This window comes from Pipra filicauda, unplaced genomic scaffold (genome assembly GCF_003945595.2).
Source record: "Pipra filicauda isolate LSUMZ 115617 unplaced genomic scaffold, ASM394559v2 scaffold41_size5083284_pilon, whole genome shotgun sequence".
NCBI lineage: Eukaryota > Metazoa > Chordata > Aves > Passeriformes > Pipridae > Pipra > Pipra filicauda.
Genome location: NW_024104554.1, coordinates 1,116,270 through 1,129,772, shown reverse-complemented (window position 1 = coordinate 1,129,772; position 13,503 = coordinate 1,116,270). Strand labels below are relative to the sequence as shown.

At 36.4% G+C, this 13,503-nt stretch overlaps 1 protein-coding gene across 3 annotated transcripts in view; it reads right to left on the bottom strand.

The window, feature by feature from the left end:
* Positions 1–6,251: 6,251 nt before the first annotated feature.
* The window catches only part of CSMD1 (CUB and Sushi multiple domains 1), a 1,092,404-nt gene continuing 1,085,152 nt past the window's right edge, over positions 6,252–13,503 (bottom strand). For all 3 annotated transcript variants that reach the window (XM_039385566.1, XM_039385564.1, XM_039385565.1), the window contains 2 exons: positions 12,081–12,213; positions 6,252–9,849 (listed from right to left, as the gene is read on the bottom strand). In XM_039385566.1, coding sequence (XP_039241500.1) covers positions 9,690–9,849; positions 12,081–12,213 — 293 coding nt within the window. In that variant the 3' untranslated portion in view covers positions 6,252–9,689. The remainder of the gene's footprint in view (positions 9,850–12,080; positions 12,214–13,503) is intronic.

Here is a 13,503-nt window from a genome sequence, read left to right as displayed (position 1 = left end):
ACAGAAACTAAATATTATGCACCAGAAGAGGATAGCTGGGGCTGGAAGGGGTGAGGGAAATGAACTCCTATTTGTCAATTTAATTTTTCCAACAATGTCAAGATGATCAGCCTAAACCTGGTTGTTTTGAGGGTTCTCAGATATATCTCTCTGAGGGATTCAGGAGCTCTTGCAGTTTCTTCATCTATCCCTTCCTAAAAAAGGGTTCTTGAACAGTCTTATTCTCATGCTTCTTGCTGCACCCCTCTACCTTGTCTTCCTTTAACAAAACCAGTAGGAATGACAGTTGAACTCTTACCACCTTTCCTGAATATTTTTCTGCTTCCAGAGGGCTCTAAACAGGGTCTCATCCTTCTGTCCTGTCATAAACCCATTTAGTTCTACGATCAGTGGCTGACAGCCCAACCTGTCTCTGCACAGCTCCTCAGGTCAAACCATTCTTATAAACAAGATAGATCTCTTCTTCAAGTATCTCTGTGAAAGAAGCATATTAAACAGAATATGTTAATCCCTCATAATGTCTTTTCTTTGGTATTACAAGCCATTTTGTATGAGCAGGGATCCAGCAACTTATTTCAAATGTGTCTGGAAAAGAGGTTAATGCCCTTCAGGTAAGTGGAGGGAGCTCTACATCAGGTTGTCATACTGCTGCCATGCTGTTGCCTATGAGTAATTCAGCCAGTACCAATGTACCAATTCTGTGCAGTAGTACCCTCACACATGGATTACTGCTGTAGAAGTATGTCTATGTGGAATACATCTTGAAGTCCATACTATAACCCAGTAAAAATGCTGTGTCCTGTGGAAACCTTGAGATAAATAATAGAAGACTGTTCCTCCATGCCCACCACTTTTGATTCCTACTTCCTTGTTTCCTTTCCTGAACCTATTTTCCCTACCTAATGACCTAGATCAACACCCAGCTTCCTCCAGAATGCCAGATGGAGAACACATTCTTCTTCACCAGCCCACTAAACCACATCTAGATTGAGCCTTTTCCTCTATTTATGTGGATATTATAGATATGGATAGTCAAGATGTATAGATGGAAAGTGCTACTGAATAGACTTCAGTAGAACTGTGCTAAGTTCAAGATTGTCTCCCTACTGCCCCAGCAGTCTCTACTCTGATACTACATTTATGGAGGTACAACTTAGTACATCTCTCTTCAACGTTACCTTAGAGTGCCTCAGCTGGCCATGTTTGGGTTTTGGATTTATCTAGAGCTGTATTAGAACAAACAGCTTTTCACCTTACTTATAACTAAACTTGGTTAGGTTTCTCAGATGAGTGTATGATCTTCTGCTAAATACTGTCAAATAAATTCTGTCTAAAACTTCAGTCCGTCGGGCACATTCTGCCCATGTTTATTACACACTGAAAGAAAAAAGTTCCTCATCTAATGTGCAGCATCTATTCTTTTTTAGTCACAGTTGCCAAATAAAGTGGTTATTAGTCTTTATAGCAGGATAGAGCTCCTTTTGATGCGCATTCTTGATGAGCAATTCAGCATTTAGAGCCTCTCAAATCCATAAGACTGTATTTATACTAGGAAATGTAGCAGTGACAGAGAATGTTCCTGAGCGTGGGAGTGTGTTCATTTATGCTGTAAAACAGTAAGAATGGTCTCCACTATACTTTGTCCTAGGTGGCTGTATCAGGGGTTAATTATGCTGATACTTTTGGTCTGTATTTCGCCCCGCCACCTGTGAAAGTTTTGCTCTTTCCCTGCCAAGTTATGGGAAAACAAGCAGTGATAAATGGCAAAGTTGTTCTTGAAGAGAGCTTCTTGTATAAACTGTTTTAATTGGTGTTCTGTGCTTGGCTAATTGTCCTCCAAGGTTGCTTGAAGGAGAGATTGAGGAGGAGGACGATGAAGTAGCACCCCCAGACTCAATTAAGAAAGACCCCCAAAGCATACTGCACGTGCGTTAGGGGATTTCCGAAGTTCTCACGCATGCGCAGAAGTGATGCACTTACATAAGCGTGTGGTGGGACTGAGGGCTTCTGGCTGGGCGGTGCTGGCCACACGTGGGAGGTTGTGGTCACTCAGTTAATTGTATAAAAGTAGATAGTGCTTTCTTGGAGGGGAGCTAGCTTTACTTCAAGGACAATGTTGCCTTTGGGCAGAGATGCCTGCCAGTTTGTGAACTTACTGACTCTCCAAGGATGCAGCTTCTGCTATGGGTAATGATAGGCATGCTAGGTCGGTAAGATAACTTTATGGGCAACAGCTGGGTGACTGGGGAGGTCATGCTAGGGGCTTATTTCTCTCCTCCTTCCTCCCTTTTGGGTTTGTTCGTTTTGTTGGCCACCTCTTGGTAATAAATATTGGTTTTTGTTAAGCTTTTAACAGTGTCATGGTTTCAAGATTTGGTATGTTTCGAACCCTCCCTAATACAGGGGCCTAGTAGTCTTCGAAGTATTTCACAGGTATAAACCTGTGATCCTTTCCAGTTGTTAATACGGTCATGTTGTTTTGAAATTAAGAAGAGATTCTTAGTGTAGAAGTGGACTGAGATGTGATAACTACCTCCAATGCCAGGTATTTAATTTGCTGATATTGATGCAACTCATTAGAGTGAGGTGGCAAATGCTTTGTTTGGATTTTTGAATGAGACTTCTAAAAGTCAGATTAAATACCTTATGTTTTATAGATCCCAGGCTACTTTTGCTTTAATTTTTCTTTTTTTAGAGAGCTGAAACATGAAAGAACTACTAGATCTGTAATGTAGAACTATTGCCTATCTTACATGAAAGGATTCAGGTTTAAGTTGCTGGAATGAAGTGATAGAAAACACATAATTACTTCTGGTAAATTAATATATAGGTGTATTTTCTCCACTCATAAATGTGTTCCCCTTTAGTTTGTCTGGCTACAATATGAAGTCTACTAAGGTTTCTGTCACCCTTTTTTCTTAAATGAAAGAGCATTTTAGTAATACCATGGACGTAGTGTTGTACACTGTTGATCTCTGATAAACAGATTTAAAGTTCTTGTTGAAGGTATTTCTTCTAGACTTTAAATCACATTTGCATATTGTTGTATACACCCTCAGTTTTTTTCTGACATCCTATTTCTGAAGCAGACTGCAGTAATATATGCAGAATCTAATACAGTTTCATATGCAGTGAGTTTAAAGATCACTTCTCTATTCCTGTCCCGTACTCCTCTTTTATATCCATTGATTCAATTCCACATATTTTGCCTCAGCATCACAATTAAATATCTTGCAAATCCTTTTCAGAGCTACTGCTTTCTAATGGCTAATTTCCATTTTATAAAGATGACCTCAATGTCTTTATTTCTAATTTTCAACTATTCTCGAGGTTATATTAAAAATACTTTTTTAAAATAGACTCAATCTACCAACAAGACTAAATTATGCCACATGATTTTCTTCATTATCTTTTATCACACTGCAATCACTTTTATTACCTATATGTTTGTTTGTTTTTTTAACAAGTGTTTTTCTTATTTACACATCACTACTGAGTGCCATGGAAAAGGACTGGGGGTCCTGGTCGATGGCAAGTTGAATATGAGTCAGCAGTGCCCTGGCAGCCAGGAGGGCCAACTGTGTCTTGGGGGGCATCAGGCAAAGCATCGCCAGCTGGTTGAGGGAGGGGATTGTCCTGCTCTGCTCTGCTCTGGGGTGGCTTCACCTTGAGTATTGTGTGCAGTTTTGGGCACTGCAATATAAGAAAGATATTAAGCTAATAAAGAGTGTCCAAAGGAAGGCAATGAAGATGGTGAAGGGCCTTGAAGGGAAGCTGTATGAGGAGCAGCTGAGGTCACTTGGTCTATTCAGCCTGGAGGAGACTGATCACACTCTACAACTTCCTTGGGAGGGGAAGAGGAGGGGCAGGCACTGATCTCTTCTCTGTGGTGACCAGTGACAGGATCTGAGGGAATAGTCTGAAGTTGTGTCAGTGGAGGTTTAGGTTGGATATCAGAAAAAGGTTCTTCACCCAGAGGATGGTTGAGTACTGGAACAGGCTCCCCAGGGAAGTGGTCACAGCACCAAGCCTGACAGAGTTCGAGAAGCATTTGGGCAATACTCTTGGGCACATGATGTGACTCTTGGAGATGGTCCTTTGCAGTGCTAAGAATTGGACTTGATGATCCTTGTAGTTCCCTTACAACTCAGCATATTCTGTGATTCTGTAATATATTCCTCAGGCCAAAAGTTAGATGCTTAAATACTCTTCTTTTTTTTCTTAGTATTTCTTACTGGTTAGTATAGTTGACTCTACTCAGCTCACTGGCCTCTGTGGACCTTACATGCAAATTTTTACCACTCTTGTAATTTCTTCACGGTTTGTAGGCACAAAACTTGTTGCTGAAGCTTCTGCCAAGCAACAAACACACCTGGAAATCAAACACTGCAAAACTGAGTCCAAGTTTCCCTGTGTATTTGGCTCCAAGCATATTTGCATTTCTATATATTTACTACAAATATCTGTAATTTAGAATAATTGCAATTTTAAAGAAACAAATACATTTATAACTGCTTAGGAGGATCTTCTACTTCCTTATTTCATATATAATCAAGTCCTGATAACTAATCCCTAGGCATATCAGCCATTGTTTATTTTTTTTTAAATGTCATGGTGAGGTTCAGACTACAATCCTGTGCTCTTTGGTGGAAACCATTTTATGTTTGAAGACTGTCATCATCAAAGTTTTGAAACTGTAATACTGCTTTACTCCAAAAAACCATAAAAGCCTCTGGAATGAAATCCTGTAGCGTCTAAGGAGTCCCTGAACATGGCAGAGGCTTGGAACTAGATGATCCTTAAGGGCCCTTCCAACTCAGGCCATTCTAAGATTCTATTATTCAATGATTACTTTCTTTTTTTTCCTTTTTTTTTTTTTTTTTTGTATTACAGACACGTTTAAAAGCAATTTATTTGACTTGTTTAAAGGCATTATTCTGCAGAAGACCTCCCTCTTTCACCTTTTGATTCCTATTCTCTCAAGCATTGAGCCTTATGCATTCAAGGTCCTGGGATTTCAAGTTAGTAATCATTCTAGAGCAGATAGTAGTGTATCTAATGCAGTTTCTTGGATGCTGAAATTAAAACAGCTTTAAGAAAAGTAGTTTTTTACTTTGAGTAGGTCATACCAATTGTTATGCTTTGATACTGTTTATGAACTCACTGCTGCTACAGAGATGGTAGATGCCAGCTAGAAAACAAATACTTTTGTTCTCTACAGATTCACTTGAGAGTGGCTCTTACATAACTGTATACTCAACACACAGAAAATATCTCTTTTCTATAAAATGCTTGTGTAGAATCTGGAATTAAACATACTATGCTACATTTTCTAATACAACATAAGGGGAAATAATTTTTAAAAGCTGCCACTGTGATTTGGTGATAGTGAAAAGAACAGTAATTCACTTGTTCAGCATATTTAGAGTACTGTTTGTGCTAAGAGGTAAATATCACAACTTCCTTTCAGATAAAGCCTCGATACCTGCATTGATAGTGTTAGTGATTATAGATTATAGCTTAGTTAAAAAGGAAAGTCAGATCATTGTGAGAGATGAGAACTTTTAACACCTGTCTATAAGATATCGTATTACCAGATGGACAGATTGGGAAGATGAGAAAGGCAGCAAGGACCTGCACATATCTTGATTTTTTTCCTAAAAATGAACCATGGTCATTTACTACCACTGATACCCAAAGAAATAATGGGTAGAATATTCTTGAAGACTGACTCTCTGTTAAGCTGTCAACAAGTGAATAAAATGTAAAAATCTTTTACATGAATACAGACTAAAATAGTTTAAAAAATGTTTAGAATTTCAGGTATTGAGTCTGCAAACACTAATATATGTGGCTATATTTATGTATGTAAACATTTTTATTTCATTTGAAGTACATACATTTGAAGAACTAGCTCTCAGATGTTAAGAAATACCTCTGGCTCCATGTGATTGACCAATTCCATAGGTAGGGTGCAGGCTTGTGAAAGAGCAAACAGGTTATTTTTTTCATAAAACAAGCAAATTATATGACAGCTTAAGTCCCATTTTAAAATCTGCATGATGAGTGTAACATAACAGGAGGTAGGTCCCATCTCACTAGAGAGCACTTGAAATTTTTTGCCAAGTTACATAACACTTGGGAACTTAAAATGACAAGATTAAGACTCTATTGAACAATCTGATGTAATGAAAATTCAATATCTGAGATTTAAAAGCATAAAAGTAAATAAGAATAGGTCACACAAAAGATGAAAATCTAAAATTAAATATTTAATTAGAACTCTGATTTTGCTTTCAAGGTAGGTGGCATTGCACAGGCTATATTACAATCTTTTACGTTTGTTTCTTTTTTTTTTTTTTCCCAAAGAGAATATTGTTTATTTTTAACAGGCCACTTTAATATTAATACATGTGTAATAGGATCAGAACTGAAAATCAGCTAAAGATGGTAAATTTTACATTACTGGGAAAATTACAATTTTTTTGTATTGTAAAAACATTTATTTTTAACAATTTACCTACATTAATCAAAAAAGTACAGCATATTTAATAATTTTACAAATTCTTCATAAAAAATATATCTCTGTACAAAAAGTTCTTTTGCACCTACTTCATGTCACAGCAGCATGTAGTGAAATGGCAAGATGAAATAGTGGGAATGAAAATTAGATTGACTTGATCATAATGCCGGCGTTCTTCCCCAATGCCCCCGCCCTCACCCTCCCACTTTTTTTATTTTTTATAACAGCTTTTTTTGTTTACAAAATATTTTACACAAGAAAAAAAATTATTGCAGCTAGCCTGGAGAAAGGCAAGATGTGTGATACAAGCAGCAGTTTTTAACAGCTTTGAAGCACATAACCTGTTTTTTAAAAAAAATATATAGCATGTATTATTAGCTCGTCATAATGATCTGGTCAACTCTGGGGGGAAAAGTCTTCTGCATGTATCTCAAAAAGTAGATTTCCTGGCTGCCATTACCCAGCCACTGCACATCATTTTAAGAGTCTCATTCTGATGAAGCACCATATATGCAAACACAGCCCTCTGCATAATGACTTCAGGAGAAAGTGATCCAACCTGAACAGAAGACTCAAACTGGGGAGAAGGAGGGTCATTTGAAGGATGTGGACAGAACTGATTAAACTATGAGAGCTTTGTTTACTTGGGTTCCAGCCTGAATCTCCTGTTTAATCATTATTCCAAGCAAATTTGTTAGGATAATTTGTCAGTGTGCCCCTATTTTGAGTGTCCCTGATCAAAGAACACTCAGGATAAGTAATCCTTACATAACCTCCCCAAAATGAACCACTGCATAAAGGATTCATGAGATCTGCACTCTCCAACAAAAAAGATTGAATATTTTAACTATTCTTTTTTCTGGCACCTATCCTACAACACATTCCTTGATGGTGAGACAGGGCACTGAAGAATACACTGTAAGGACAGGAGTAGAAAACATCAATAATAGCTACATATCTTGTTTTCAAAACTCCAATTTTTTTTTCTGCCGTTGCCACTACAGGAAGACCTCCAAAGCAGTAATGTCAATTTTGAACACCTGTCAGAAACTCTAATCACACAATAACTTCCCTTCCTGGACCACTGTTCCTATGGAAGCTCTTCATTTGCCAAGCTCTTAATTTCCTCTACACAGGGGAGGATCAGGACAACAAATTTCATCTGATGACTTTGTTTTTTCTCAGGAAATGAGAAGGGCTCTGAGATGGGAGAGAGAAATGAAACTTACTGCACAACCTCAGAAACAAACAAGAATGCCAAAAACTACTAACAAAATGAACAAGGAACTGACTGGAAAGGACTATTTATTAAATTTTCTTCAGAGCTTCTTGCTCGTATGAAGAATATAACAGCTGGAGGCCCTACAATACTGCATTATATTGCTGGTATTTTTCATCTAACAGATGTAGTTGTTAAGCTGACCGAGGGTTACCTTTGAAATTTTCTTTGCGTTCTGCAACATTAGCTGAAAAACCTGTTACTGGGCTTATATTACCATTTTGTTTTGTGTATAACAGCCAGACTTACACACATATATGGAGTACAAAAACATTTTTCTACAGTTTTTTATAGCAAATGGACGTTAGGACAGTTTGAAATTCAGAAAACTAAAATAAACAATAGTATCAAAAAACAACCCTGAATTGTAAGAAAAGCAAAGCAACTTTTCTGGTTTTTGAGCTCAATGGGTATGACTGAAACCAGATTTTGCTCCATCATTTCCTGTAATTTCCTAATTTTAAAACTCAATTTAATTAATATTCTCTATGGCATCTTTTGTTTGTTGGTTTGTTTTCATTCAATAAACCCTCTAATTCTAAGAAAATGTTAATGATTTACTCAGCCTTCATATTTATAAATGTCTCTGTCAAACTGTATAAGTACAAAAGCAGTAAGCAGTGTGTTTAAAAAATCTGAAAATAAACAGGAAAGATAGTTGAATATTTTCTTTGTTCAACGTAGAAACTGAATGACAGCTTGTTATAGACAATTTGCACTGGGTTTATATATGCTACTGTAGTGTGGTTTAGTACCATGTAACATCAGAAAATGATGTCATATTACAGGAAAAAAAAATGGAAAAAAATGCAAAAGGGAAGACTGTATTATGAGCACAGGCTCACAGGCTTTTATGAGCTATCTAAAATAAATTACTATTCACATTTGTACATGGCAAGCAGCAATAGCTGCTAACCCCCCTGCTGTTAAATAGTATGATACTGACAATGGTGATTGATGACTGATTTCAGAAGAAAACAATAGTGGCAATGAAAATTTCTTAGAAATGGGCTCTTGTTCTGGCTGAAAGTCTCCATTGACTTGTTATCATGTTTACAATGAAATTTAGTCAAAAATTGACAAAAGAAATATTATTCTCTATCGCACAAGATTTTAACTGGTGCTAAGCATGGGGCTCATAATTTAATATTCCAAGTTAATTTTATTGTGGAATGTTTGGTTTAGCAAAGAGTGAGTAAATGTCTATATACAATGGACAGTGTGTAGAAACCCTGTATATTTTTACCAGTATCTTGCTCAGTCAGCCATAACACCCTAGTGCAAAAAAATTGTGCATTAACATTTTGCGATATTAATGGCTGATTGGGAAATTGGCAAAACTGCCTTATGAATGAGATACACTCTAAGTTTCCTTAATTTTTTTGAGATTCCAATGGTAAAGCATTTTCAGATGTATGCAACCTCAAGGAAGGCTGTTTCCTCCTTCAAGAGAGCTTTATTTCTTCAGAATATTCCCAGGGATAATCTGTGGTGCTATCATTTGTCACAGTACTCAAAGGATTTATCCAAGTGCCCAGAAGAACGCATTGAAAGGCACCCAACCACATACAAATATGAAAGTCTGAGGCATCAAATATGACAAATTGGTATGATTTGGCAGTCTTCCTTAGAGTGTGCCTTGATTTGAAGCAGATGCAGCCAGGCATTTTGATCCAACTTAAAGATGAAAAAATATTCTTTGTCTGATCCCCCGAAGACTGACATGTTTTTTACCAGAAAATTTAGCTGCATGTAGGCTGACAGAAGATGTTAAAGATTACAGCAGCAAAGCCAAGAGAAAAAGGGAAACTGGTATATGGCACCAAAGGAATTACTGCTTGTCCATCAGAGGTATGGCTATGAATCAGTCATATTGGGCACTGAAGGCTATACCACTGTACAAACTGTGTTCAGAGTTGTATCAAACCTCACAGCCTTTGCCTCTGTGGGTTTTAAGTTTGTGTCATACATGGGATTTTCAAATGAAGCCTGTCCATTACTGTTTTCGTGTCCAGCATACCCATTGTACTGTACTTTTGGTCTTGTTCTGGGGAAAAAAAAGATGGGAAATTATCATTAGTAACCCTTAAAAATAAACATTCTAATGTTTCCATCCTGTCTACATAGAACAGCAATTGTCCAGAATATCTTGCACTTCTAGTGGTAGAAACCGTCAGATAAGTGTCAGCAATTTCAGTTATTCCAGATAGATCTATCTCTATAAATACTGCCAACAATAAACACATTTAAATACCTTGTCCAAACACATGTAATCAGATTGATCAAATCCTAACTAATATTCACGTAAATTTTGACAACTCAACGTCAAATGATACTGAAAGGCACCACACTTTTATTTTTTATAATCTTTTCTCACTATGAAGGAGATATCAAAACTTCAGACGTTCCAATTTTTTTGCAAAGCTCTGTTAGAACATATTAAGCCAATAATTAAATGAAAAATAAACCAGAATTTTGTGGACTTTATGATATATCCAATAAGAGGATATCCTATGATACAATATTTTACTATCTTAATCTTAAATATCTTAACATCTAGAAGTATATAACAAGGAGGTTCAGTATATCAGTTTATATATGTAATTGAAATAAGGCAAGAAAGGAAATGAAGGAATGCAAAAGTGCTTGGTGCTTAATAAATATAAAAAAATTTAGAAAAGAATTTCACTATAAAACTTCAGAAAACAAGTTATTGAAAATCAAACTTTTTTAGAAAACTATTGTGTTTTGGATAGCAGATAGGGAAAGCTATCACTGAAAGATGTCAGTAATGGAAATTGACAATATACAAATAGTTCTGTTACTCATAAATATGTCTATTTCTGCATATTTTGATTTTATAATTACTAAAGCATCTTAGAAAACTTAACTAGGAGCTTTCCTAAGTGTAAGGAATCAAATATATTTTAATTTCGCTCAGAAAGGGTTAGATGCTGTGTTCATTGCTGAAGCAATCCTTGCCTGTCAGACAAAAGGTGCAGAAACTGTGTGAAAAAGGTTTAACAAGCCCGGTTCTAATTAAATGATGATAACGTGACGTAGGCGCAGCAGAAACATCCATAAAATCCCCTAAGAAGACTTTCAAATTCTCTGACATAGAAAGCCTCTAGTGGCATAACTACTATCACATAATTTTGAAAATTTCTTTTTTTACTCTGGTCATTAAGGTAATTTCAAGAAAGTCCCTTCAAAACTCACAGATTCTGTTCTCTTTCCATTGGAACATCCTTAGTTTTGAAAAGAATAAAATTGACCTAAAATTACTTTACATCACAAATCAACTTTTTAATTTTCTGATGGCAATGTAACACTGATATCCCCTCTAAAAACTGGTTTAATGGAAGAAATTGATTGAAAGTAGAAAAAAGAAAGAATATTCTTTGAAAGATTAAGTTATGAGGAACATCTCCTTTTTCAAGTATCTAATGTATTTAAATTAGATTAAGGTAGGCATAACTGCTATGCTGTACCAGTCATACCATAAACAGAGGGATTACAGCTGCTTGTCTGAAGAATGAGTTTTATCTCTCTTAAATACATACATATTTCTACTGCTCATGTAGGACATTACAAATTTCATAGAATAAACCACAAAATGTACCCCTATGTAACAATAGTTTTTTTTTTTTTGAGCTTGCCTCCTCTTTCAAAGCAATATTTCCTTTTTGTTACATTTCTTCTCACAATCTGAATGCCTGTGCATTCAAGCTGCTCTTAAGGCTTCACCCCTCTCCATTGCAGAACAGGAGCTATCTGAAAATTCTTCCTGAGCAGTTTTTGCCAACAAAAGGCTATACTACATTTCAGGACATGGTGCCAATTCTAGTAGCGTCTGCTAGCTGACTCAGTACATACTATAAGCAGTCTCATTATGGGCTGTTCCCTCATGGGATTTATGGATTTTTCACCTTGTATAATTAATACTCAGAAGCATTTTGAAAGAAGCAGCAGACATTCAATGTAATAAAGCATTAAAATGAAAAAATGGAACATGCGACCTGAGATTTCAATCTGATTCAGCCTAATGAACCAAGAAGGTTGACAGTTCTTTGCTCCTTAACAGAGAGACTAATTTTTCAGAATTTTCATCATTAAGAACTGCCCTGTACTGAACCCCTTCGCAGGAATACCCAGAAATATTTGTCTTTCTAGACTAAAGGTACTCTTAAAAACTTTATCATTGTGTTCTCCAGTTACAGTTACCTACTAAAACTACAAAAACTTATTAAGTTACTGAATATACAATATTTACATTACCTGTGTTTGTAGAGGTAAAATGCAAACCCTGATAATATTAGAGCAAAGAATGGTACTAGGATAGCAGCTGCAACCGAACTGCTGTTTGTACCATAATAGTGATTTGAAAGGTCTGTATCTGCACTTAAAGGACCTGAAATGAAACAAAAGGGGAAGAAATAAAATTCCCATGTTATCCATCTAACTATCTTTTTATTCAAAGATGAAAGAAAATGACGTCTTGATAAAATAATTCTATTTAAAAACTTTAAATAAATTTCATGCAACATCATAGAAAAAATCTTGTTAATCCCACTTCATAATACATCAGTAACTATCAAAATTCTTTGGAAACAGTATTCAGCAAATAAAATATTTACAAAGTATATTTGAGTCAATTTAATAAAATTAAGCCATATAACTTCTACAAAATATATTAATACTGCAAAAGTTTTAATTCTATTCCAACAGTCTTAATAATCAGCTTAGAAGCAACAAGCAGTGTGAGACCACAACAAACACGAACAAGGAAGAAAAAACTGAGGTGACTGCAATAAACCACAGCAGTTCTGCTCGGCTCAGTAGCACTCCCAAGTCTGTGCACCTGTGTGCATGTCCCTCTGGAAGTTGTGTTTGCACTGGGATAAACCTGAGGTGCAGAGAATGCAAACACAGTGGCCTGTGGCATGGCCTTGCTGGGTTCCTTTTGTGGACAAGCAGATAAGGTGGACTGTAAGGCACTCTGCAGAATGCATTTTTCCATCAGTACAAAGAGACACATTGCTAAATTGCTTAAATAGTTGACCATCTTAACAATTCAAATTGTGAAATAATGAAAATATATAAAATTTTTAAAGACAAAAAATATATTTCGAGAGCCAACTCCATGTTGCCAGTTTGAACTCATAGCTCTTCAGAAAGAAATATAGATTCTATTCAAGGAGGAAAGACCAAGACAGGGGAAAAATACAGGGAGGATGTGGCTGGGGCAGATGTCTGTGCTTATATTCTGGAATATTTTTGTTGATGATAGTGGAGGAGAATAGGAGACACTGCTGTTTCCCTCTTAGAAATGCTCCAACTCATCAGTACACAGCATTTCAACCACCACAATTCCCTCATTGATAGCAACAGCATCAATCAGTCTTTTTAGTACTCTAGTACAAACTAGTTTTATAGCAGAGACACTGTGCTGCTTTCAGCAGTCTACTAAGACATCTAAATAAGTAGAAAAACCGAGAAAAGAAAAAAAATAAGAAAAAAGTAACAATTCTCCTATGAGCCCTGGAAGTGTCCAAGGTCAGATCGGATGGGGCCCTGGCAACCTGACCTAGTCAGTGCCACCCCTGCCCATGACAGGGGGTTTGGAACTAGGTGACATTTAAGGTCCCTCCCAACTCAAACCATTCTTTGATTCTATGATTTCTTGCAGTTCAAACTCAAT